General features: G+C 36.2%; 1 protein-coding gene across 3 annotated transcripts in view; it reads left to right on the forward strand.

Moving 5' to 3' along the window:
* Window positions 1-20,070, forward strand: part of CNBD1 (cyclic nucleotide binding domain containing 1) — a 623,001-nt gene extending 602,931 nt beyond the window's left edge. For 2 of the 3 annotated variants that reach the window (XM_055349242.2, XM_055349245.2), the window contains one exon: window positions 19,943-20,064. In XM_055349242.2, coding sequence (XP_055205217.2) covers window positions 19,943-20,059 — 117 coding nt within the window. In that variant the 3' untranslated portion in view covers window positions 20,060-20,064. Of the gene's footprint in view, window positions 1-19,942 lie in introns of all 3 variants that reach the window. The other variant, XM_055349243.2, reaches the window with a different exon arrangement.
* The last annotated feature ends 5,353 nt before the right edge of the window (window positions 20,071-25,423 follow it).

Genomic DNA, 25,423 nt, shown 5'->3' on the forward strand with positions numbered 1-25,423 from the left:
TAAGTATTCTATAGCCGTTTTTCTGATTGGTTCATAAAAACTAAGAAGCTGAGAACCAAAACTGACTATAACTAAGAAAAAGTTGGAAAGAATATGGTAAAATACATAGTTGTGCACAGTGATGTGTTAATCGATGTTTACAAAACTGTTTCTCTCTACTCCCCGAAAACTCTTGATTTGTAGCATTTTCCAGTTTTCATGTTCTAAATAATCCTGTTATAGCCAATTACATGCAGCTAGGAAGAGATGCACAGAGTCAACCCTAATGGTACTGAGAGCCCACTCCAACACGCCACTGCTTCCAGTGAGATTGTGCACCTGTGGTGGGGGTGGAGTTAGGAGAGGAGGGGCAACCACTTAGACCTACTGTGGAAGATTAAGTAAAAGGTAGAAATTTGGAGAAAAATATCATTATTGCTAACAACAATATCTGTATTGCTAACAACAACAAAAACATTTCCTGGATTTGCCATATAATCTTTCTATATTTTCTTGCTGGTTCTCCTAAATTAACTTTTCCAGTGAACAGTATTTGATGTCTATGCTTCTTGTTTATTTTTTCATTTAGACAGTATATACCATGCAGTCTTGGCCCCCGATGTCCCTGCATTCTTATCTGTAATCAACTCTTTTGCTCTTCTAAGCGAGTTTGAACTCTTCAGTGAAACATTCAGCTTTTTTTTTTATTTTCTTTTATTATTATACTTTAAGTTTTAGGGTACATGTGCACATTGTGCAGGTTAGTTACATATGTATACATGTGCCACACTGGTGCGCTGCACCCAATAACTTGTCATCTAGCATTAGGTATATCTCCCAATGCTATCCCTCCCCCCTCCCCCCACCCCACAACAGTCCCCAGAGTGTGATATTCCCCTTCCTGTGTCCGGGTGATCTCATTGTTCAATTCCCACCTATGAGTGAGAATATGCGGTGTTTGGTTTTTTGTTCTTGCGATAGTTTACTGAGAATGATGATTTCCAATTTCATCCATGTCCCTACAAAGGACATGAACTCATCATTTTTTATGGCTGCATAGTATTCCATGGTGTATATGTGCCACATTTTCTTAATCCAGTCTATCATTGTTGGACATTTGGGTTGGTTCCAAGTCTTTGCTATTGTGAATAGTGCCGCAATAAACATAAGTGTGCATGTGTCTTTATAGCAGAATGATTTATAGTCCTTTGGGTATATACCCAGTAATGGGATGGCTGGGTCAAATGGTATTTCTAGTTCTAGATCCCTGAGGAATCACCACACTGACTTCCACAATGGTTGAACTAGTTTACAGTCCCACCAACAGTATAAAAGTGTTCCTATTTCTCCACATCCTCTCCAGCACCTGTTGTTTCCTGACTTTTTAATGACTGCCATTCTAACTGGTGTGAGATGGTATCTCATTGTGGTTTTGATTTGCATTTCTCTGATGGCTAGTGATGATGAGCATTTTTTCATGTGTTTTTTGGCTGCATAAATGTCTTCTTTTGAGAAGTGTTTGTTCATGTCCTTTGCCCACTTTTTGATGGGGTTGTTTGTTTTTTTCTTGTAAATTTGTTTGAGTTCATTGTAGATTCTGGATATTAGCCCTTTGTCAGATGAGTAGGTTGCAAAAATTTTCTCCCATTTTGTAGGTTGTCTGTTCACTCTGATGGTAGTTTCTTTTGCTGTGCAGAAGCTCTTTAGTTTAATTAGATCCCATTTCTCAATTTTGTCTTTTTTTGCCATTGCTTTTGGTGTTTTAGACATGAAGTCCTTGCCCATGCCTATGTCCTGAATGGTAATGCCTAGGTTTTCTTCTAGGGTTTTGATGGTTTTAGGTCTAACGTTTAAGTCTTTAATCCATCTTGAAGTAATTTTTGTATAAGGTGTAAGGAAGGGATCCAGTTTCAGCTTTCTACATATGGCTAGCCAGTTTTCCCAGCACCATTTATTAAATAGGGAATCCTTTCCCCATTGCTGGTTTTTCTCAGGTTTGTCAAAGATCAGATAGTTGTAGATATGTGGTGTTATTTCTGAGGGCTCTGTTCTGTTCCATTGATCTATATCTCTGTTTTGGTACCAGTACCATGCTGTTTTGGTTACTGTAGCCTTGTAGTATAGTTTGAAGTCAGGTAGTGTGATGCCTCCAGCTTTGTTCTTTTGGCTTAGGACTGACTTGGCGATGCAGGCTCTTTTTTGGTTCCATATGAACTTTAAAGTAGTTTTTTCCAATTCTGTGAAGAAAGTCATTGGTAGCTTGATGGGGATGGCATTGAATCTGTAAATTACCTTGGGCAGTATGGCCATTTTCATGATACTGATTCTTCCTACCCATGAGCATGGAATGTTCTTCCATTTGTTTGTATCCTCTTTTATTTCATTGAGCAGTGTTGTGTAGTTCTCCTTGAAGAGGTCCTTCACATCCCTTGTAAGTTGGATTCCTAGGTATTTTATTCTCTTTGAAGCAATTGTGAATGGGAGTTCACTCATGATTTGGCTCTCTGTTTGTCTGTTGTTGGTGTATAGGAATGCTTGTGATTTTTGTACATTGATTTTGTATCCTGAGACTTTGCTGAAGTTGCTTATCAGCTTAAGGAGATTTTGGGCTGAGACAATGGGGCTTTCTAGATATACAATCATGTCATCTGCAAACAGGGACAATTTGACTTCCTCTTTTCCTAATTGAATACACTTTACTTCCTTCTCCTGCCTAATTGCCCTGGCCAGAACTTCCAACACTATGTTGAATAGGAGTGGTGAGAGAGGGCATCCCTGTCTTGTGCCGGTTTTCAAAGGGAATGCTTCCAGTTTTTGCCCATTCAGTATGATATTGGCTGTGGGTTTGTCATAGATAGCTCTTATTATTTTGAAATACATCCCATCAATACCTAATTTCTTGAGAGTTTTTAGCATGAAGGGTTGTTGAATTTTGTCAAAGGCCTTTTCTGCATCTATTGAGATAATCATGTGGTTTTTGTCTTTAGCTCTGTTTATATGCTGGATTACATTTATTGATTTGCGTATATTGAACCAGCCTTGCATCCCAGGGATGAAGCACACTTGATTATGGTAGATAAGCTTTTTGATGTGTTGCTCGGTTCGTTTTGCCAGTATTTTATTGAGGATTGTTGCATCAATGTTCATCAAGGATATTGGTCTAAAATTCTCTTTTTTTGGTTGTGTCTGCCCGGCTTTGGTATCAGAATGATGCTGGCCTCATAAAATGAGTTAGGGAGGATTCCCTCTTTTTCTATTGATTGGAATAGTTTCAGAAGGAATGGTACCAGTTCCTCCTTGTACCTCTGGTGGAATTCAGCTGTGAATCCATCTGGTCCTGGACTCTTTTTGGTTGATAAGCTATTGATTATTGCCACAATTTCAGCTCCTGTTATTGGTCTATTCAGAGATTCAACTTCTTCCTGGTTTAGTCTTGGGAGAGTGTATGTGTCGAGGAATTTATCCATTTCTTCTAGATTTTCTAGCTTATTTGCGTAGAGGTGTTTGTAGTATTCTCTGATGGTAGTTTGTATTTCTGTGGGATCAGTGGTGATATCCCCTTTATCATTTTTTATTGCATATATTTGATTCTTCTCTCTTTTTTTCTTTATTAGTCTTGCTAGTGGTCTATCTATTTTGTTGATCCTTTCAAAAAAGCAGCTCCTGTATTCATTAATTTTTTGAAGGGTTTTTTGTGTCTCTATTTCCTTCAGTTCTGCTCTGATTTTAGTTATTTCTTGCCTTCTGCTAGCTTTTGGATGTGTTTGCTCTTGCTTTTCTAGTTCTTTTAATTGTGATGTTAGGGTGTCAATTTTGGATCTTTCCTGGTTTCTCTTGTGGGCATTTAGTGCTATAAATTTCCCTCTACACACTGCTTTGAATGCATCCCAGAGATTCTGGTATGTTGTGTCTTTGTTCTCCTTGGTTTCAAAGAACATCTTTATTTCTGCCTTCATTTCGTTATGTACCCAGTAGTCATTCAGGAGCAGGTTGTTCAGTTTCCATGTAGTTGAGCAGTTTTGAGTGAGATTCTTAATCCTGAGTTCTAGTTTGATTGCACTGTGGTCTGAGAGATAGTTTGTTATAATTTCTGTTCTTTTACATTTGCTGAGGAGAGCTTTGCTTCCAAGTATGTGGTCAATTTTGGAATAGGTGTGGTGTGGTGCTGAAAAAAAAAGTATATTCTGTTGATCTGGGGTGGAGAGTTCTGTAGATGTCTATTAGGTCCACTTGGTGCAGAGCTGAGTTCAATTCCTTGGTATCGTTGTTGACTTTCTGTCTCGTTGATCTGTCTAATGTTGACAGTGGGGTGTTAAAGTCTCCCATTATTAATGTGTGGGAGTCTAAGTCTCTTTGTAGGTCACTCAGGACTTGCTTTATGAATCTGGGTGCTCCTGTATTGGGTGCATATATATTTAGGATAGTTAGCTCTTCTTGTTGAATTGATCCCTTTACCATTATGTAATGGCCTTCTTTGTCTCTTTTGATCTTTGTTGGTTTAAAGTCTGTTTTATCAGAGACTAGGATTGCAACCCCTGCCATTTTTTGTTTTCCATTTGCTTGGTAGATCTTCCTCCATCCTTTTATTTTGAGCCTATGTGTGTCTCTGCACGTGAGATGGGTTTCCTGAATACAGCACACTGATGGGTCTTGACTCTTTATCCAATTTGCCAGTCTGTGTCTTTTAATTGGAGCATTTGGTCCATTTACATTTAAAGTTAATATTGTTATGTGTGAATTTGATCCTGTCATTATGATGTTAGCTGGTTATTTTGCCCGTTAGTTGATGCAGTTTCTTCCTAGTCTCGATGGTCTTTACATTTTGGCATGATTTTGCAGCGGCTGGTACCAGTTGTTCCTTTCCATGTTTAGTACTTCCTTCAGGAGCTCTTTTAGGGCAGGCCTGATGGTGACAAAATCTCTCAGCATTTGCTTGTCTGTAAAGTATTTTATTTCTCCTTCACATGAAGCTTAGTTTGGCTGGATATGAAATTCTGGGTTGAAAATTCTTTTCTTTAAGAATGTTGAATATTGGCCCCCACTCTCTTCTGGCTTGTAGGGTTTCTGCCGAGATATCCGCTGTTAGTCTGATGGGCTTCCCTTTGAGGGTAACCCGACTTTTCTCTCTGGCTGCCCATAACATTTTTTCCTTCATTTCAACTTTGGTGAATATGTCAATTATGTGTCTTGGGGCTGCTCTTCTCGAGGAGTATCTTTGTGGTGTTCTTTGTATTTCCTGAATCTGAACATTGGCCTGCCTTGCTAGATTGGGGAAGTTCTCCTGGATAATATCCTGCAGAGTGTTTTCCAACTTGGTTCTATTCTCCCCATCACTTTCAGGTATACCAATCAGACGTAGATTTGGTCTTTTCACATAGTCCCATATTTCTTGGAGGCTTTGCTCATTTCTTTTTATTCTTTTTTCTCTAAACTTCCCTTCTCGCTTCATTTCATTCATTTCATCTTCCATTGTTGATACCCTTTCTTCCAGTTGATCACATGGGCTCCTGAGGCTTCTGCATTCTTCACATAGTTCTCGAGCCTTGGTTTTCAGCTCCATCAGCTCCTTTAAGCACTTCTCTGTATTGGTTATTCTAGTTATACAATCTTCCAAATTTTTTTCAAAGTTTTCAACTTCTTTGCCTTTGGTTTGAATGTCCTCCCGTAGCTCAGAGTAATTTGATCATCTGAAGCCTTCTTCTCTCAGCTCGTCAAAGTCGTTCTCCGTCCAGCTTTGTTCCGTTGCTGGTGAGGAACTGCGTTCCTTTGGAGGAGGAGAGGTGCTCTGCTTTTTAGAGTTTCTAGGTTTTCTGTTCGTTTTTTCCCATCTTTGTGGTTTTATCTACTTTTGGTCTTTGATGATGGTGATGTACAGATGGGTTTTTGGTGTGGATGTCCTTTCTGTTTGTTAGTTTTCCTTCTAACAGACAGGACCCTCAGCTGCAGGTCTGTTGGAGTACCCTGCAGTGTGAGGTGTCAGTGTGCCCCTGCTGGGGGGTGCCTCCCAGTTAGGCTGCTCGGGGCTCAGGGGTCAGGGACCCACTTGAGGAGGCAGTCTGCCCGTTCTCAGATCTCCAGCTGTGTGCTGGGAGAACCACTTCTCTCTTCAAAGCTCTCAGACAGGGACATTTAAGTCTGCAGAGGTTACTGCTGTCTTTTTGTTTGTCTGTGCCGTGCCCCCAGAGGTGGAGCCTACAGAGGCAGGCAGGCCTCCTTGAGCTGTGGTGGACTCCACCCAGTTGGAGCTTCCCAGGCTGCTTTGTTTACCTAAGCAAGCCTGGGCAATGGTGGGCGCCCCTCCCCCAGCCTCACTGCCGCCTTGCAGTTTGATCTCAGACTGCTGTGCTACCAATCAGCGAGACTCCGTGGGGTAGGACCCTCCGAGCCAGGTGCGGGATATAATCTCATGGTGCGCCACTTTTTAAGCCTGTCGGAAAAGCACAGTATTTGGGTGGGAGTGACCCGATTTTCCAGGTGCCGTCCGTCACCCCTTTCTTTGACTAGGAGAGGGAACTCCCTGACCCCTTGCGCTTCCCGAGTGAGGCAATGCCTCACCCTGCTTCAGCTCACGCACGGTGCGTGCACCCACTGACCTGCGCCCACTGTCTGGCAATCCCTAGTGAGATGAACCCGGTACCTCAGATGGAAATGCAGAAATCACCCATCTTCTGCATCGCTCACGCTCGGAGCTGTAGACCAGAGCTGTTCCTATTTGGCCATCACCATTCAGCTTTTTGTGCATAATTTTCCCAAGGTTTCACCTTTATGACCATCCTATTGAGTTTAGATTTCTTTCTTTTTTTTTTTTTTTTTAAGACGGAGTCTCGCTCTGTCGCCAGGCTGGAATGCAGTGGCACAATCTCAGCTCACTGCAAGCTCCGCCTCCCAGCTTCAAGCAATTCTTGTGCCTCACCCTCCCCAGTAGCTGGGACTACAGGCACGCGCCACCACACCCAGCTAATTTGTGTACTTTTAGTAGAGACGTGTTTTCACCATGTTGGCCAGGCTAGTCTCAAACTCCTGACCTCATAATCCGCCTGCCTCGGCCCTCCCAAAGTACTGGGATTACAGGCATGAGCCACCCACACCCGGCCTTGAGTTTAGTTTTCTTACTCTTCCAGCACAAATTCTATTTTGAATCTGTTACTTGTATTTTCCTTGACTCCTCTTAACCAATTTCAGTCTTTCTTCAACCAATTCTAGTCTTCCTTCAAGCTACAATATCCACCATATTTTATAAAACATTTCCTGATTGCCCCTCACGTGCACTAATAGTCCTCTCTTAGTGAACACAGATAGTCTATAATTTACAATTAGGCACTTGGTTATGTATTGAACTAATATTGCCTAATGTTTTATATAGGTGCCTCCCATTATCTTTTAAAAAATATTTTAAGGTACTTGTGAACAGAGACCGTAGAAAACCAAATAGCCCTGAACCTACAGGGAAACCTAATAACAACTCAACGTTAACTTGACTATAGAACCGGAAAAAATCAGTTTGAAAAATAAATGTTTTTATAATGCTTTTATCAGGTTTTGGTTGCATAACCTTAAAATATTTGAGTCATTTTAGCAATTTGAACTAAAAATTGATAGGATGAGAACAGTAACATCTATCTATTTTGCTTACTTGTATTCAGAATAGGGTTTTTTGGTATTTTTTGTTAATCTAATCATCTTTGAATGAAATATTAAAGTAGTATGAATCAGAGTGGAATTGTGAGTCAGAGAAGAAACTTGTTTTAGGATTAAAAAACTAAAGCATATAAAACCACTAGAAAAAAATGAGCATGAAATTACTTTTCAAAATATCTGAAGTAATCACTCCACGTTAGCTTACAAACTGTATTCAGAAATTTTTATTGTAAATATTCAATAGGTTGCAGAAATAAAAGTACAAATCATGGACTCAGCTCTGGTACTTAGCTATGAATTTCTCATGCATTAAATGGTTTTATGCATTTAGGAAAAGGAGTCCAGTGGAAAAATCGGTAGTCTAATTTTTAGTGGGCATACTAAATGATTAATAGTATCTGTTGCAGTTTATTAGGCTTATTTTAACCAATGTTGATACTTCTTTTCAAGAAGAGACAGCATGGTCACAATTTATTGCACATCTCCAATCTGTGCTACAAAAGCACAACTCAAATAACCCCACAAAAATACCCTCAGAACCAGTTGGGGGGAGCACCCCAGAGTCCTAGCTCCTTGGGAGGCTGAGACAGGAGGATTGCATGACCAGGATTCAAGGCTGTGGTGAGCTATGATCATGTCACTGCGCTCCAGCCTAGGTGACAGAGTAGACTCCATCTCTGTAAAATAAATAAATAAATAATAACCACAGAGAAAACAAAACACTCTCCATTCACTTATGTTATAGCCTATGGTAAGTTATTTCTTGTCCATAACTCCAGAGCAAAAATCACATAATATTATGGAAAAAATGTTAATCAATATAAAATACCCAAATTCCCTAGTTGTACTTTTTTTTCTTATTGGCACATTTGTATTAATATTCATACCAGTTCTTTCGCCCTAATATCATACCTCTTCTATATCCTTTCAAGTGTTAGAAAAAAATGAAATTAAACATCTTTTAGCCTTCCTTTTCTGGGCTATATTGCACTAGTTCCTTCAGTTAACCTTATAATTCTATTTTTCTTTTCTTTAATTATGTTGTTGCTGTCTTCTGGACCCTCGATGATTAGCATGAGACCACTAAATTAAATTTCACTTGTTATGCCTAAGTCTCTATGTACCAAGTTATTACATTAATTGACCTGATGCCTCAGGCTGGTCTTCATGATTGAAATGGAATATATTACTATAAAGTGAAAATTTTGTTTTGCTTATTATACCAACTATTGGTTGATCTTTTTATCATAAAATTTACATTTACTTATTCTTCCCATTGAGATTATTATGAAAAGAAATATTCATCGTTAATTCCTTAAGCTATATCTATAGCTTTTAAATGGACAATTGATGCTTTTCTTTCTTTTTTTTTTTTTCATTCCTCTCATCTTTTTGTGAACATTGTCTCAGGGTCGAACTTGTCCTTCTGTTTGTCTCTTCCTCTGAACATTAGGAATTTAGGCTCCTTGAAGAGAAGGTGTCTTGTTTATAGAGGCATGTACAGTATAAAAAACAGAAATGATACATAGGCAGGCCTTCAGTAAGCATGAGTTAAATGATGAAAATGAATAAATCCTTGGATAATTCGAAATACATAGAAAATAGAAGAGTCCATGGGTGGGGCTAGGGGTGTAGCAAACAGAGATTTGGCCAAGGACACAAAGTAGCAGATACGTAGAATGAACAAGTCTAGAGAGCTAATGTATAACAGGAGGACTATAGGCAATAAAATTGGGAGACACTTGAGATTTTTGTTAAATAAGTAGATTTTAGCTGCTCTTGTCACAAAAATAAAAGTAACTATGTGAGATGATAGATATTTTAATTTGCTTCTGTATAGTAACCATTTTATTATCTATATGTATTTTATAACATCATGTTGTTAAACCTCAAATATGCACAATAAAATTTATTTAAAAACAGATGAGTCATTATTTCCTGAAATGCAAAAAAGAAGAAAAACTTTCATACAATTTACTGGTATTTCTTGAGCACTACTCTGTGTCTGGCTAAGTAATCAGCAGTAAATAAAAATGAAACAGTGCCTGTTTATATAGATTTTCAGGGTCTGTCTAATGGGGAATATGAAAATTACAAAAATTATGTATCCCCAAATAAGTGTATATATAGCATTGTGAGATGTGCTCTAAAGGGTGCTGTAAAGGAAAAGAACTAGGAATATGAGGCAAAAAAAATGGGTTCATCTGACAGTTTTTCCTTTGAATTATCTGAATTTCCTTAACTATCTTAAGAATAAACCTATAGTCAATGGCTATTTTAAGATAACTTATTTTTTTATTCCATTTGCTTAACACTTTTGATAATCCTTTTTTCCCCTCTTTTCTTTCATGTGTGTGAGTGGACATATATATCAGGCCTACTAAATTATTTGTAGTCATAGTTGGGCATATAAGCTCTACCCATAGAAACATAATTCTAAATTCTCACATTCACCACTTTTCTATCAGATTAAAATGTCTTTCAATTCAATACTAAACTTAAGATATGCCTACTAAGAGCAAACTATATATGAGGTGTTTTATTTTTCTAGCTTTATTGTTTCTTGTTTTATACTGCAGCACTTCTTAAATGTTTCTATTGTGCAGCCTTTTCTTTCAGAGCTTAGATTTTTTTAGATTTTAATATATGATGTGGAACTTGTAGAGTAGTAACATTATGTAATCAAGGAACTGCATTCAACAGGGAGCATTTGTAATTCCCTTGTTTTTCTGTTTGTGAAAGAAACTTTAATGTTGATGTTGTGCATTATAAATAGTAGTGTCTTATCTTGAATATATACAGTTCTGTGATTCTTCCTTCAATGTAAAACCCCAAACAAATTCCATGATTCCTAATATAAGGATGTAAGTATTTCCTCAGTTCAACTGTAATTCAAGAGTTATTTAACACAGTGTTTAATGATATAGTACATCTGTCTACATTGTACATAGGCCAAGTGTATTCATTATATGCAAAGGGCTAGTTTCCGTTTATCACTGGTAGGAGGCTGAAAAATTCAGGGATATAAATCAGGGCACTGAGGAAGAACAGCTTAACCAGTGACAGCTAGAAAGTCACTTCATATGAAATGGAGAGTGCATTATTACCACAAATATTGAGGTGAGAAGCCAGGATATTAAGCCCCAGTGGAAGAAAAAGCTTAAAGTCCTTGTAAGGATACAATGCTCTAGGGTTTGTTGTTTGTCTGGTTGAATATTTTGAATTTAGAAAACCAAGTCTGACATATATATGAAGGAAAAAATGACAAATGGTTTTATATAGCATGATTCAGCATGGAAAAGGCTAAGCCAGGCCACAAATGAATTATTTTGGCAGGCACGAATTGCAATTTGGAAGTCAACACTTACACCCCAAGCAAAGGGTGGCAACGGTATTTGGCCCCTGAGACTCAATGCAATTTCTTAAGTATCAGAACAGGCAGGTGGGTTTATAAAACAGCAACCACAGGGTAGGCTCATCAACAAGAAAAAGGCTTTCTGATCTCATCCTCATGGTGGGACGAGATACCTATGTAGCTAATAAAAGTCACAAAGTTGACAAGTGCTGCTTTCCAGAGTTAGGGTTGCATGGACTGGTCATTGCAGCAGGAGGCTAAGTCTGCGGGTAATCTTTAAATTTCCAATAAGTTTTAAAATAGGTTTATCTGTATATGTAAGAAAGCTGTAAGAAGGATTCACAAATACCTATTAAAATATACATTGTTATGGGCATATATGTAGAGGCACCTCTATAGCTATAATAATGTTATGCACACATTTAGAGTACTTTATTTTTGTCCTGAGTTCTATGCATTTATTGACACATTTGCCTTATATATTTTAAAGACAAAAAACATAAACTAAGATTGCAAATATACTGCTTATTTCCAGAATAAGAAAATCATTTGCCATCTGATGAGCACTGGCTTTTCCCATCTTTGAGCACCCAAACCCAACAACTGTCTTGCTCTCTAGCCCTTACCATTACTGGCCTGCAGGTGAAACTCATCCTCAGGGCTGGACTACTTTTCTGATGCTGAGCTTTCCTGTTCTTCAACTTCTGCTTTTGATAAAAGCCATTATCATCTGGGAAATATGAATGCAGTTTCTGGAGAGAGCTGAGCCCTTCTGAGGATGAATTGCCTGGTGGGCCAAGTTTTGTCATAAGAAACCTACAGGCAATTCACACTGGAATAAGTGCCTAAGGGTGTGGGAACATGTGGACAGATTTTTTTTACCCTTTTGTGTTTAACTTGGCATTCTTTGTCCTCACCGCTCACTGTATTGTTTTATAACAATGACATCTTCTTACAGGATTCACATGACTAGGTTTTTAATAGAAAAACCTGCTGGTTTTCGTAAGATTTGGAAAGGACGGGATGGATAGGGAGGCTGTTATAAAGTTTTTGTCCATTTTCAAACCAAGCAATAAATCTAAAAAGCTCTGTGTCCAATGTAAACCACAAATGAAGAAGTGCTGAAAAGTGTTCAAATTAATTTTCCAGTGCAATGGAAAAATATACAAGTGCTATAATATCAGCTTCTGCAGTTTCCCTGTCTGCTCCCCAGGCCATTTCTCTTTCTCTCCCTCTCTCTCTCAAAAGATATGCTTTAATTTGCTGTTCACTAAGCTCATTAATTCCAATTCCTTTCTCAACTTTGTTGCCAAACAAACCTAGTCATATTATCTAGCTAAAGAAAGATACTGAATACAACTGAGAGCGAATGACGTCCTGATACATACTCTAACATGAATCAACCATCAAGACATTATGCTAAGTGAGATAAGTCAGAAACAGAAGGACAAATACATACGATTCCACTTATATGAAGTGTTTGGAAGAGTCAAATCTTTCTCAAATTCGCAGAGACAGGAAGAAAAATGGTGGTTACCTGTGATTGGGAGGAGAGCAGAATAAGGAGGTATTATTTAGTGGATACAGAGCTTCAAATAGGAACTATGACAAGTTTGGAGGTAGACTGTGGTGACAGTTACCCGACAATGTTGATGCCACTGACCTGCACACTTAAAAAGAATGAAAATAGTAAGTTTTATGTTATGTATATTTTACCACATTGAGAGAAAGAAAAAGAATAAATGGTGGTATAAGACAAGTTAATGTGTTTCAGACCATTTTCTAGCACCCTATTTTTCAGAGAAGAATAATTTTCTTTTAATTTTTCCGTTTTCTCTGTCTGCAATAATTAAAACTTACTGGTGTAAACAGAATAAGTAATAAAATGCTATAATTCCAAGTCTGACATAACACCAGCAACAAATCAGTAAAACTTAACTCTGACTATCCTTAAGACTTAACCTTTTTAAAAAAAGTGTATCTGACAAAATAAATTAGTAAGCATAAAAAGAATAAACTGAATGCCGCATCCAATTTTCCAACTCCCAACAGCATTGTCTTTATAATGGGACTTTAGTGGGAGAATATTTACAATCAATTCAGGGAAGGAGAGGATATAGGGAAGCGTGTATGTGGTTGGTGGAAGATGAAGAAAAAGAAGGTTATCTCAAGAGCTTCTCACAAAATTTCAAGAGGAATTGAGATCTTATGTTCCACAAGAGAGAGGCCCTGTGCCAGCTCCCTCATAGTACCCACTGAGGCAGCACACTTCTGAGAAAATTACTGCGTGGTGCACCTGGAGAGGGTGGACTGCAGACAATGGCATCTTTTTTTAAAAAATTTTATTATTATTATACTTTAAGTTTTAGGGTACATGTGCACAATGTGCAGGTTTGTTACATATGTATACATGTGCCATGTTGGTGTGCTGCACCCATTAACTCGTCATTTAGCATTAGGTATGTCTCCTAATGCTATCCCTCCCCTCTCCCCCCACCCCACGAGGGATGGCCACCCATGGTTAAGAGATGAGTGGGCTCAAAGCAAAGCATTTCAGTGATCATACAGAGAGACCAGGTATTCCTTCTCAAAGGCTTAAATTGCATCAGGCTCATAACATTGACACTATTGTGAACAGAATGTTAGCGATATCCAAGAGTGATTAAATTCAATTTCCTATAAGTCCAGAGAGTGAATTTTTGGAGTAGATTAAATTTAATTGAGAAAAATAAAAGTAATGTCATCTTTTTGTATTCAATAGTAGCATAAATTCTGAAACCACTGAATAAGTTTACTTTCCCTGAAACACTATTATTATGCTATCTATAGATCAATGGTGTCTAACTTTACTTTAATAAATAGATTAATTTTATTAAGAAATGGGAGGTATAAAATGTACAAAATATCATTTTAATTTGACTATGAAGTCAGAATTATGTTTTGTGCTAAAGTACAGTAACTTCTGTCAAACTAGTGTTCTTATTTTATTGTTATTTTTCTTCTGTCCTTTTACCTGGCTTTACTGGTCTTCCTTATTTTTATTGTTTCTTTTACTGTATGTTATTGCCAATCATTTTTGCAAGTATAGCAATATAAATAAAAGATATTGAAGTATAAATGAGTTTGACATTAATTCTCCAAAAAACCTGTTACTTCTGTTGGTGTCTGCTTCTGAATCCATGATTTATATTCTCCATATTGATATATTTCTCTGACATTCTGCTATCCTTTTGGTCAACACAGTTCTTCCTGTTTAGTTTTCAGTCATTATTATCAGATTATAAATTTTGGCCAGGCTCGGTGGCTCATGCCTGTAATCCCAGCACTTTGGGAGGCCGAGGCCAGAAGATCACGAGTTCAGGAGATGGAGACCATTCTGGCTAACAAGGTGAAACCCCGTCTCTACTAAAAATACAGAAAATTAGCCGGGCGTGGTGGCGGGCGCCTGTAGTCCCAGCTACTCGGGAGGCTGAGGCAGGAGAATGGCGTGAACCCGGGAGGCGGAGCTTGCAGTGAGCTGAGATCAGCGCCACTGCACTCCAGCCTGGGTGACAGAGCGAGACTCCATCTCAAAAAATAATAATAATAAGTTTTGTGGGATTTTTGAGCTATTTACTTAAACAGGATCATGCTATATTTAGAGCTTTTAATTTTATGGTAACACGAAAAGAAGACTCAATTGGATTCAAATCTGGGCTTTACAACACTGTTGAGCTGTATGACTCAACAGGCTACTTAACACTGTTTTCATAGGTTCCGTATTTTCAGATTTCAAGAAACCACTCATATCTGTATGATATCATATATCTCTTTATTGTAAATCTATATGTTAAGACTGCTTGTCACTTTCAGTGTTTACAGAAAAGTAATGTAAATGTATCTTAAACTATTTGGATTACCACTTCTAAGTATCCACTTACTGCAGAGAGTCATTATCTCTGTTTTTAAATAGTACTGTTTTAATTACTTAAGCTTTATGGGGAAAAAGTTAAGAAATTTCATATGTAACTTTCTGCTTTGTACCAATTGGATGGAAAAACAGTCTAATGGTAGGATGTTAAGTCCAAAAAATAGTGTACCAATCCTTCAAAAGGAGAAATGTGGTATAATAAGTAAATTAACATATTGCGTACAACAGTGTAAGCTTACTGAACTAGAAACAATAACAAACACAAAATTATGCTCTAATAATAAGTACCATATTCATTATCTGAGGCCGGATTCAGTTTCAGCTTAACTATATTATCCCTCTATTAAATTCATATTAACATGAATATAATTGATTTCATAGTTGTTGATGGGGCATTCATTGCAAAATATTTCTGTTCCAAAAAGTAAAATCTAATTTTATATATATTATATATTACATATGTATTAATTATATATACATATATTTACATGACATTGTAATTATTGTTATCATCCTAGGAGTGAGCTAGAGTTTTTTTTTATTAAGAACTACCTTAGTGTCCTCATCTAAGAATCAGTCAGACACTCCCCATGCTTCAGGGTGGTTATGAGCATTAAATGAGACAGTGGGCAATCAACACAAATTCATTTCTTTTGCTTGTTTATAAATGTGTTTACTCCCTATGGCTTTTATTTTATTATCTGTTTATATAAGTAAAGTAAATATGAACAAAATTAAGTATAGAACAAGTTATGTTTAAAAAAATATTAGTGTAATTCTTCAGATTAAGCTAAATTTTCCAATAGTACAAATGATTGCCAAAACCTCAGTAACTTTCAACAACAAAGATTCACTTTTCATTCACTTTTCCAATATTGGTTGACTGCATTGTGCTTGGATGCAGAGTATTACATTAATGGGGAGAAAAGACAGACAGTGCAGGAATGACTTGATGGCTGCTTCATACAAATGGCACACCACATGTCTCCTCTCATTGCATTGACCAAAGCAAGTTACACAGCTACCCTTGGCATCAATGTTGCAGAGAAGTCTAAGCCTCTTCTATGTAGGGCGCCATAGAGACGTACCCATATGGCAGTCCCAAAGAGAAGGCATCAAACATTAAATTGTTTATACAAGCTAGTCCAGTAATTGAAAGAATTTATTATCTTAGCAAAATATAAAAATAAGGCAAATAATTTCTGGTTATCTGTTCAATATCAGTAACAGGAAGATAAACCAACTACCACATGTAAAAAGTTTAAGGATCTCGGAAAAAGCATGCTTTATTAATACAAAATTATACTCATTTTTCCCCATATATTTGTTTTTATTTTATTTTATTTTTTTAAAGTTTATTTTTTAAATTTATTTATTATTATTATACTTTAAGTTTCAGGGTACATGTGCACATTGTGCAGGTTTGTTACATATGTATACATGTGCCATGCTGGTGCGCTGCACCCACTAACGCGTCATCTAGCATTAGGTATATCTCCCAGTGCTGTCCCTCCCCCCTTCCCCCACCCCACAACAGTCACCAGAGTGTGATGTTCCCCTTCCTGTGTCCATGTGTTCTCATTGTTCAGTTGCCACCTATGAGTGAGAATATGCGGTGTTTGGTTTTTTGTTCTTGCGATAGTTTACTGAGAATGATGATTTCCAATTTCATCCATGTCCCTACAAAGGAAATGAACTCATCCTTTTTTATGGCTGCATAGTATTCCATGGTGTATACGTGCCACATTTTCTTAATCCAGTCTATCATTGTTGGACATTTGGCTTGGTTCCAAGTCTTTGCTATTGTGAATAGTGCCACAATAAACATACGTGTGCATGTGTCTTTATAGCAGCATGATTTATAATCCTTTGGGTATATACCCAGTAATGGGATGGCTGGGTCAAATGGTATTTCTAGTTCTAGATCGCTGTGGAATCGCCACACTGACTTCCAAAATGGTTGAACTACTTTACAGTCCCACCAACAGTGTAAAAGTGTTCCTATTTCTCCACATCCTGTCCAGCACCTGTTGTTTCCTGACTTTTTAATGATTGCCATTCTAACTGGTGTGAAATGGTATCTCATTGTGGTTTTGATTTGCATTTCTCTGATGGCCAGTGATGGTGAGCATTTTTTCATGTGTTTTTTGGCTGCATAAATGTCTTCTTTTGAGAAGTGTCTGTTCATGTCCTTCACCCACTCTTTGATGGGGTTGTTTGTTTTTTTCTTGTAAATTTGTTTGAGTTCATTGTAGATTCTGGATATTATCCCTTTGTCAGATGAGTAGGTTGCGAAAATTTTCTCCCATTTTGTGGGTTGCCTGTTCACTCTGATGGTAGTTTCTTTTGCTGTGCAGAAGCTCTTTAGTTTAATTAGATCCCATTTGTCAATTTTGGCTTTTGTTGCCATTGCTTTTGGTGTTTTAGACATGAAGTCCTTACCCATGCCTATGTCCTGAATGGTAATGCCTAGGTTTTCTTCTAGGGTTTTTATGGTTTTAGGTCTAACATTTAAGTCTTTAATCCATCTTGAATTGATTTTTGTATAAGGTGTAAGGAAGGGATCCAATTTCAGCTTTCTACATATGGCTAGCCAGTTTTCCCAGCACCATTAAATAGGGAATCCTTTCCCCATTGCTTGTTTTTCTCAGGTTTGTCAAAGATCAGATAGTTGTAGATATGCAGCGTTATTTCTGAGGGCTCTGTTCTGTTCCATTGATCTATATCTCTGTTTTGGTACCAGTACCATGCTGTTTTGCTTACTGTAGCCTTGTAGTATAGTTTCAAGTCAGGTAGTGTGATGCCTCCAGCTTTGTTCTTTTGTCTCAGGATTGACTTGGCGATGCGGGCTCTTTTTTGGTTCCATATGAACTTTAAAGTAGTTTTTTCCAATTCTGTGAAGAAAGTCATTGGTAGCTTGATGGGGATGGCATTGAATCTGTAAATTACCTTGGGCAGTATGGCCATTTTCACGATATTGATTCTTCCTACCCATGAGCATGGAATGTTCTTCCATTTGTTTGTATCCTCTTTTATTTCCTTGAGCAGTAGTTTGTAGTTCTCCTTGAAGAGGTCCTTCACATCCCTTGTAAGTTGGATTCCTAGGTATTTTATTCTCTTTGAAGAAATTGTGAATGGGAGTTCACTCATGATTTGGCTCTCTGTTTGTCTGTTGTTGGTGTATAAGAATGCTTGTGATTTTTGTACATTGATTTTGTATCCTGCCACACTTATTCCAAAATTCACCACATACTTGGAAGTAAAGCTCTCCTCAGCAAATGTAAAAGAACAGAAATTATAACAAACTATCTCTCAGACCACAGTGCAATCAGACTAGAACTCAGGATTAAGAATCTCACTCAAAAACGCTCAACTACATGGAAACTGAAGAACCTGCTCCTGAATGACTACTGGGTACATAACGAAATGAAGGCAGAAATAAAGATGTTCTTTGAAACCAACGAGAACAAAGACACAACATACCAGAATCTCTGGGACACATTCAAAGCAGTGTGTAGAGGGAAATTTATAGCACTAAATGCCCACAAGAGAAAGCAGGAAAGATCCAAAATTGACACCCTAACATCACAATTAAAAGAACTAGACAAACAAGAGCAAACACATTCAAAAGCTAGCAGAAGGCAAGAAATAACTAAAATCAGAGCAGAACTGAAGGAAATAGAGACACAAAAAACCCTTCAAAAAAATTAATGAATCCAGGAGCTGGTTTTTTGAAAGGATCAACAAAACTGATAGACCACTAGCAAGACTAATAAAGAAAAAAAGAGAGAAGAATCAAATAGATGCAATAAAAAATGATAAAGGGGATATCACCACTGATCCCACAGAAATACAAACTACCATCAGAGAATACTACAAACACCTCTACGCAAATAAGCTAGAAAATCTAGAAGAAATGGATAAATTCCTCGACACATACACTCTCCCAAGACTAAACCAGGAAGAAGTTGAATCTCTGAATAGACCAATAACAGGAGCTGAAATTGTGGCAATAATCAATAGCTTACCAACCAAAAAGGGTCCAGGACCAGATGGATTCACAGCTGAATTCCACCAGAGGTACAAGGAGGAACTGGTACCATTCCTTCTGAAACTATTCCAATCAATAGAAAAAGAGGGAATCCTCCCTAACTCATTTTATGAGGCCAGCATCATCCTGATACCAAAGCCGGGCAGACACAACCAAAAAAGAGAATTTTAGACCAATATCCTTGATGAACATTGATGCAAAAATCCTCAGTAAAATACTGGCAAACCAAATCCAGCAGCACATCAAAAAGCTTATCCACCATGATCAAGTGTGCTTCATCCCTGGGATGCAAGGCTGGCTCAATATACGCAAATCAATAAATGTAATCCAGCATATAAACAGAACCAAAGACAAAAACCACATGATTATCTCAATAGATGCAGAAAAGGCCTTTGACAAAATTCAACAACCCTTCATGCTAAAAACTTTCAATAAATTAGGTATTGATGGGACGTATCTCAAAATAATAAGAGCTATCTATGACAAACCCACAGCCAATATCATACTGAATGGGCAAAAACTGGAAGCATTCCCTTTGAAAACTGGCACAAGACAGGGATGCCCTCTCTCACCACTCCTATTCAACATAGTGTTGGAAGTTCTGGCCAGGGCAATTAGGCAGGAGAAGGAAATAAAGTGTATTCAATTAGGAAAAGAGGAAGTCAAATTGTCCCTGTTTGCAGACGACATGATTGTATATCTAGAAAACCCCATTGTCTGAGCCCAAAATCTCCTTAAGCTGATATTTGTTTTTAAAACTTAAAAATTAGCCTCATACAGAAATAATTTATAGATATAAGCATTGAAATAGTTTATTAAATAAAAAAATTATATAGAAATTATATTTTCTATATATTTTGCTAAGGTGAGAATTCTATCCTTAGAAGTTCTATGAATTTTTTGTTTTTTTCTATTTCTTTTTATATAGAATTCAACCTAATAATACTATTATAAGCCTTAAAGTTTTAGGATGATAGGATTAATTATTTTTAACAATCTTTTTTTCTAGGATAAGACTGTGAAAAACTCCTTGTATTATAAAGGAATTATTCCAGGCTTTGGAAAATGGGACCATTACTGCACCAGCATTCCTAGGAACCTCAAGGACACTCTAGTAAATTATTAAAAATACCAGCTCGTAAGAAGCTGGGGATTTCAGCATGGATTATTGAATTTTTTTAGTTTTTTATTTGAAATTACTATAATGGTCTACCAAATTGCCTTCACCTTTGTTTTTTCCTGCATATCATCTTCCTACTAATTTATTTATATAAATTAATTTTTACATTATTTTAGACAACTAAATTTTTCTTCTATTCATTTTTCAAGTTCCTTTATTAAGGCCTTGTATCATAAAAGGAGATAAAATATCTTCCATAACAACAAGTTTTAAAGGGCCAAAGATTTTTAAGTAAAATAATTTCTGACACATAAATCCTAACTAGAGATATTAAAATAAAATAACGTTCTTTGGCTTATTAGAGAAAGTATAAAATTGAAACATATTTGTTTCAAACTATTTTTAGTTTGCTTTTGCTTTTCAAAACTATGAAACAAAACAGTTTTTCTTATGTTTAGACTTGTTCACAAAGCAAAACGTATTTGTCATGCAGTTCATACTATATGTGAGCAAGGAGAATGTCCACCTAATATACTACCCCAAAAAAGTATTATTTCATGAATTCAAAATTACTCATGATTCTAAATTAGCCTATTTTAAAATTAATGCTACTATAACTCTTCAATCATTATCATCACCATTTTGATACATTTTCTGTGATGTCATGGGTCCTTCCAATTCGTATAACGTATCCTATTAAAGGGCCTACAATATCTCTTATTATTTAACCATCTGATATTCAAAATTATTATTTCTGGTTAGACTTGATTTAATGCTTCACAGTAATAGCTTATCCATACACTCTCTGGAAAACTTCTAATATAAGCATAAATAATGATAGAGATGGTGGAGATGAAAATATCAATAGAAACATAAAAATCTAATTTGGTTCATCATCCCTTGCTAGAGGCAGGAAATTTTTCTAATTTCTCAATTGAAATAGGGTGGGTTTCAAACTGAGTTTCACACTACATGTTATCTATATAATAAAACATTTTAATAACACCATTTGACCATTCCAAATATCTTCAAATACAAAATGGTTTCAAATTCTTTCAACATTTGTAACCCAAACAAACGTAATTTGATCTAAAATCATACGAAGTTATGACACATAGAACATTCATAAGCAGTATAAACACTTATGAAAGTGACACATGATTATTAGCAATTCCTACACCAGAGGCTACTTGTCAGGAAATCTTAAAAGATTATGTGGTAAGTGGTGAGATCAAGACCAGCTTCATGGTTATGATACCTGTGCAATAGCACAGGGCTTTGTGCTTGGAAAACCTCGTGCTAGGTTGAATGTTTTTCTGTCACCACATTGAAATTCTGAATTTATTAGTAATGCCCACCATATTTTCATATATAATTTTCATTGCTCTGGGAAAATTATATAGCTTGTCCTGAATGAGACCTACATGATGATTAGCCATATATGCCATATTGGGGTCTTGGGTTTTGTCCTGTCAAGCCTACATGTCACAGAGTCACAGAATGGTTTTATGTAGGCAAATGATGCCATCATATTTATGTTTTCAGAAGATCACACAAGTGGGGACACTAGAAGCAAGAACACAGTAAGAAAACCATACCAATCACTCAAGTGAGATACAATGAGAACTTGAACTAAGCCATGCTAGTGCAGTTAGATAAGTAAATGCAGATTTGGAGATATTTAGAAGAAAAAATTGAAAGGGCTTGGGCCAATCATAGGTAGAGAGGAAGCAAGAGGATTCTATTGTTTCCACTGAGTTGCTTTTACATATATTTACCATTTAACCACTTATGATGAGAAAGTCTGATTAGTTCAAATATCCTTAGATCTTCTGATAATATAAGTGTCAAACTTATCTCTACCTCTGTTCATCCATATGTAATTCTGACAAAGGGCACTCAAAAATGTGGAGAACTATGAAAACCAGATCTATTTGGAATCTTGTAGGAATTCAAATTTAATCCAGTTGCAGATTTTAATTGTTTTCAAAGAGGATAGAGCCAGAGATCGAGCTGGAGATAGAAACCAAAAATTGTGTTATTTATAAATAACACGTGTGTGTGTGTAGAAAGAGACGCAGATAGATAGGTTTCTGGGAATTTTGTTTTTACATTTCTTCTTAAAGCAAAGAGTAACCTTCTATCAAAGTCAAATACACAGTCCACTTTTGTTCTGCAACCCAATCACACTAACTTAGCCCAATATTTTCTTTCCTTAGTTATTCTCTCTTCTTTGCTATTAATGTCTTCCTCCATACTAGATAATCTACATCAGCATACAACCTTTCAGCACTCTGAGTCTTCTGATCTACAGCCATACAAACCCCCAAATCCCTCTTTGCCAATCATGAACCCTCAGCTAACTTCACCGTTCATAGAATCCTCTTCTTTAGCACTGTCTCCATTCTCCTGTCACCCGTTCACACATACATATTATGAAATATTCAAATACATGAATACAGGAGAAAATAATGATATAAAGGATATTCATATGTTTTGTACTCCAATTTAAGAAAGAAAACTTTGTAAGCCCTCTTTCAAACAGAATTGAAATCAGTAGTTAGCTAATGCAAAAAGTTAGTTAAATTAAAAATTATGGAAAATTATATGTACATGTATCTTAAACATTATAATCTTAAAACATATTACGCATATTAATTTGCCAGATGTTAATGTATCAGATGAGTCCCACAATTGGGAAATTGACATTCTGCGTCTTCTTTCTAGCATGAACTACAATCAGAAGTACTGTGTACAATTTCCAAGGCTTTTTTAAAAACTCAAGTAGAATAAGAACTTAAAGAAATTTTCAATGTGATCTAAAAGCAGAGAGCATCTTTATTTTTAAAGATTTTTTTTCATCTAAATCATCTAAATGTATTATCTGGTTTAACCAACAATTGACACAGTGGCAATAGTTTAGAATTCATCATTCCTTTTCGTAAAGATTTCAAAGGTATTCAGCAAAATTTCGAAGTAAATAACATTATCTTTATTGATAATATTAATTTGTGTATTAAGTATTCAAATTATGTTTTTGCGAGTGTATTACAAGCATTAAAAAGTTTGCACTTTTGTTCTGCAACCTAATCATGCTAACTTAGCCAAATATTTTCTTTCCTTGGTTATTCTCTGCTTTCTTTGTTATTAATATCTTCCTCTATACTAGATAATCTACATCAGCATACAATCAGTTAGCTAATGCGAAAAGTTAGTTAAATTAAAAAATTATGGAAAATTATATATACATATATCTGAAACATTATAATCTTAAAACGTATAATGCGTATTAATTTGTCAGATGTTAATGTATCAGATGAGTCCCATGATTGGGAAATTGACATTCTGTATCATCTTTCTGGCATGAACTACAATCAAAAGCGCTGTGTACAACGTCCAAGCTTTTTTCAAAATCAAACATAAGAAGTCTACTTGATTTTTCCAATGAGTGTAATGGGAGCCTTCTATCTACATACACTTTAGTTTGCTTTGGTTTATTAAATTGGTTTAATCTAGTCATAGTATTAATCACTATGTTTTACATAGGATGTGGAGAGCATTGGTTAATTTGATGAATATATTAACGGTGATCAGTTAAGAAAGTCTTTGCTATAGTAATAATTAACCTAAATGAGCACTTATGAGCCTTCAAATGGATCAACTCATTTAATTCTCCCAACAACCTCATACATTAAGTTCCATTATTATTCCCTACTTTACAGATAAGGAAATGGAGACACACATAGGTTAGTATTTTAGTAAATGTTAAAGTTCTTTTTTGCTGCTCAACTTGTTTCTCAATTTGTTGTTAAAAGGAAGCATAAGGAAAAGGCTAGGCCATAATAAACAAACTAATTGATGTTTCCTTTGCCGAGGCCTCAGTATGTCCCTACGTGAAAATAAAGCAAAGTTTTTGGCTATATCCTGTGATCTTATTCATTATGGTAACAAAGGAATTTTATGGTTGCTGGAAGTTCGTATGATCCTTCAGCACCATCTCCAAGTTTAGATTTGTGTTTTATCTGAAAATACAGTAAAAATGGAGACTTTTACTAGCATTCTACTGCCTTTCTGTTTTAATTTCTTTTACGACATGCTGTTTCATACCTTCCCTTTATAAATAATGCAGTCCTTGGTACAGTTCTTTTAAATCTTTCATGCTTACAAAACCATAAAAATATATCAGATCATGTACAAATTGCTGTCTGAAGGTGCTTTTCAAGCTCTTGTATTATAAATGAAATAAGATACAGGAGTTGATGCCTGTTCACATAAATAGAGAATATTGACAGTATAAAGTGGTTTGAATTGCCATGAAATTATAGAATTATAAGACAATAGATATATAAGGGCCTTGAGAAATGTTCTGTTCAAGCTGCCTGCCTTTAGGCAGGTAAACATCTGAAATACTTTGTAAAAATATTTTCTTAGTCTCTTTATGAATATCTTCAAGCAGAAAAACTCCAGAACCTACCAGAGTGCCCCATTTGAATGATTTTTGGCTTAAAAATGGGGGGAAAATGCTTTGCTTATGTACAACCTCAATTGCTCTTCATTTCTTATTTGTTATTATTATACTTTAAGTTCTGGGATACATGTGCAGAATATGCAGGTTTGTTACATAGGTATACATGTGCCATGGTGGTTTGCTGCACCCCTCAATCCGTCATCTACATTAGGTATTTCTACTAATGCTATCCCTACCCTAGCCTCCCACCCCTCAACAGGCCCCACTGTGTGATGTTCCCCTCCCTGTGTCCACGTGTTCTCATTTTCAACTCCCACTTATGAGTGAGATTGCTCTTCATTTCTATTAAACTATTATTCTTTCTTTTTTCCCGTCCTCTTTTCATCTTTCTTTTTAGGAACTCATTGTTTTTTCTCTTCATATTTCTTTTTATTATTATTATTATACTTTAAGTTTTAGGGTACATGTGCTTGTTAGGATATCATTTTAAAAAATTATTTCTTAATTGTCTTTGTAAGTTTTTAGATAGTTTTAAAAATTGAATAACCAAAATGGAAAATTTTTTTTACCAATCAGTTATTGTAGAATAATGTCACACAGTAATATTGAGCTCAATCATTGTGGATTCTGGTGATTTTTAACAAAATCTAATTGAATTTCACTTTCTTTCATATATTCCCTCCCATTTTCTTCTGGACTTAGTTTTTCCATTATATTACCTATAATTTTAGGGTCTCTTATTCAGAGATCAGGGAGGCATTTTTTTTCTTTGACCTGGCCTTAATTAATGTTTTCCTTTCATAAAAGGTCAACAGCAATATAAATAATTTTGGTTTTTTTTCAACAGTTCAGTTTTAGTTTGTACTCATGGTACACTGATTATAATAACAGGGCTTCACATA

This window comes from Gorilla gorilla, chromosome 7 (genome assembly GCF_029281585.2).
Source record: "Gorilla gorilla gorilla isolate KB3781 chromosome 7, NHGRI_mGorGor1-v2.1_pri, whole genome shotgun sequence".
Taxonomy (NCBI): domain Eukaryota; kingdom Metazoa; phylum Chordata; class Mammalia; order Primates; family Hominidae; genus Gorilla; species Gorilla gorilla.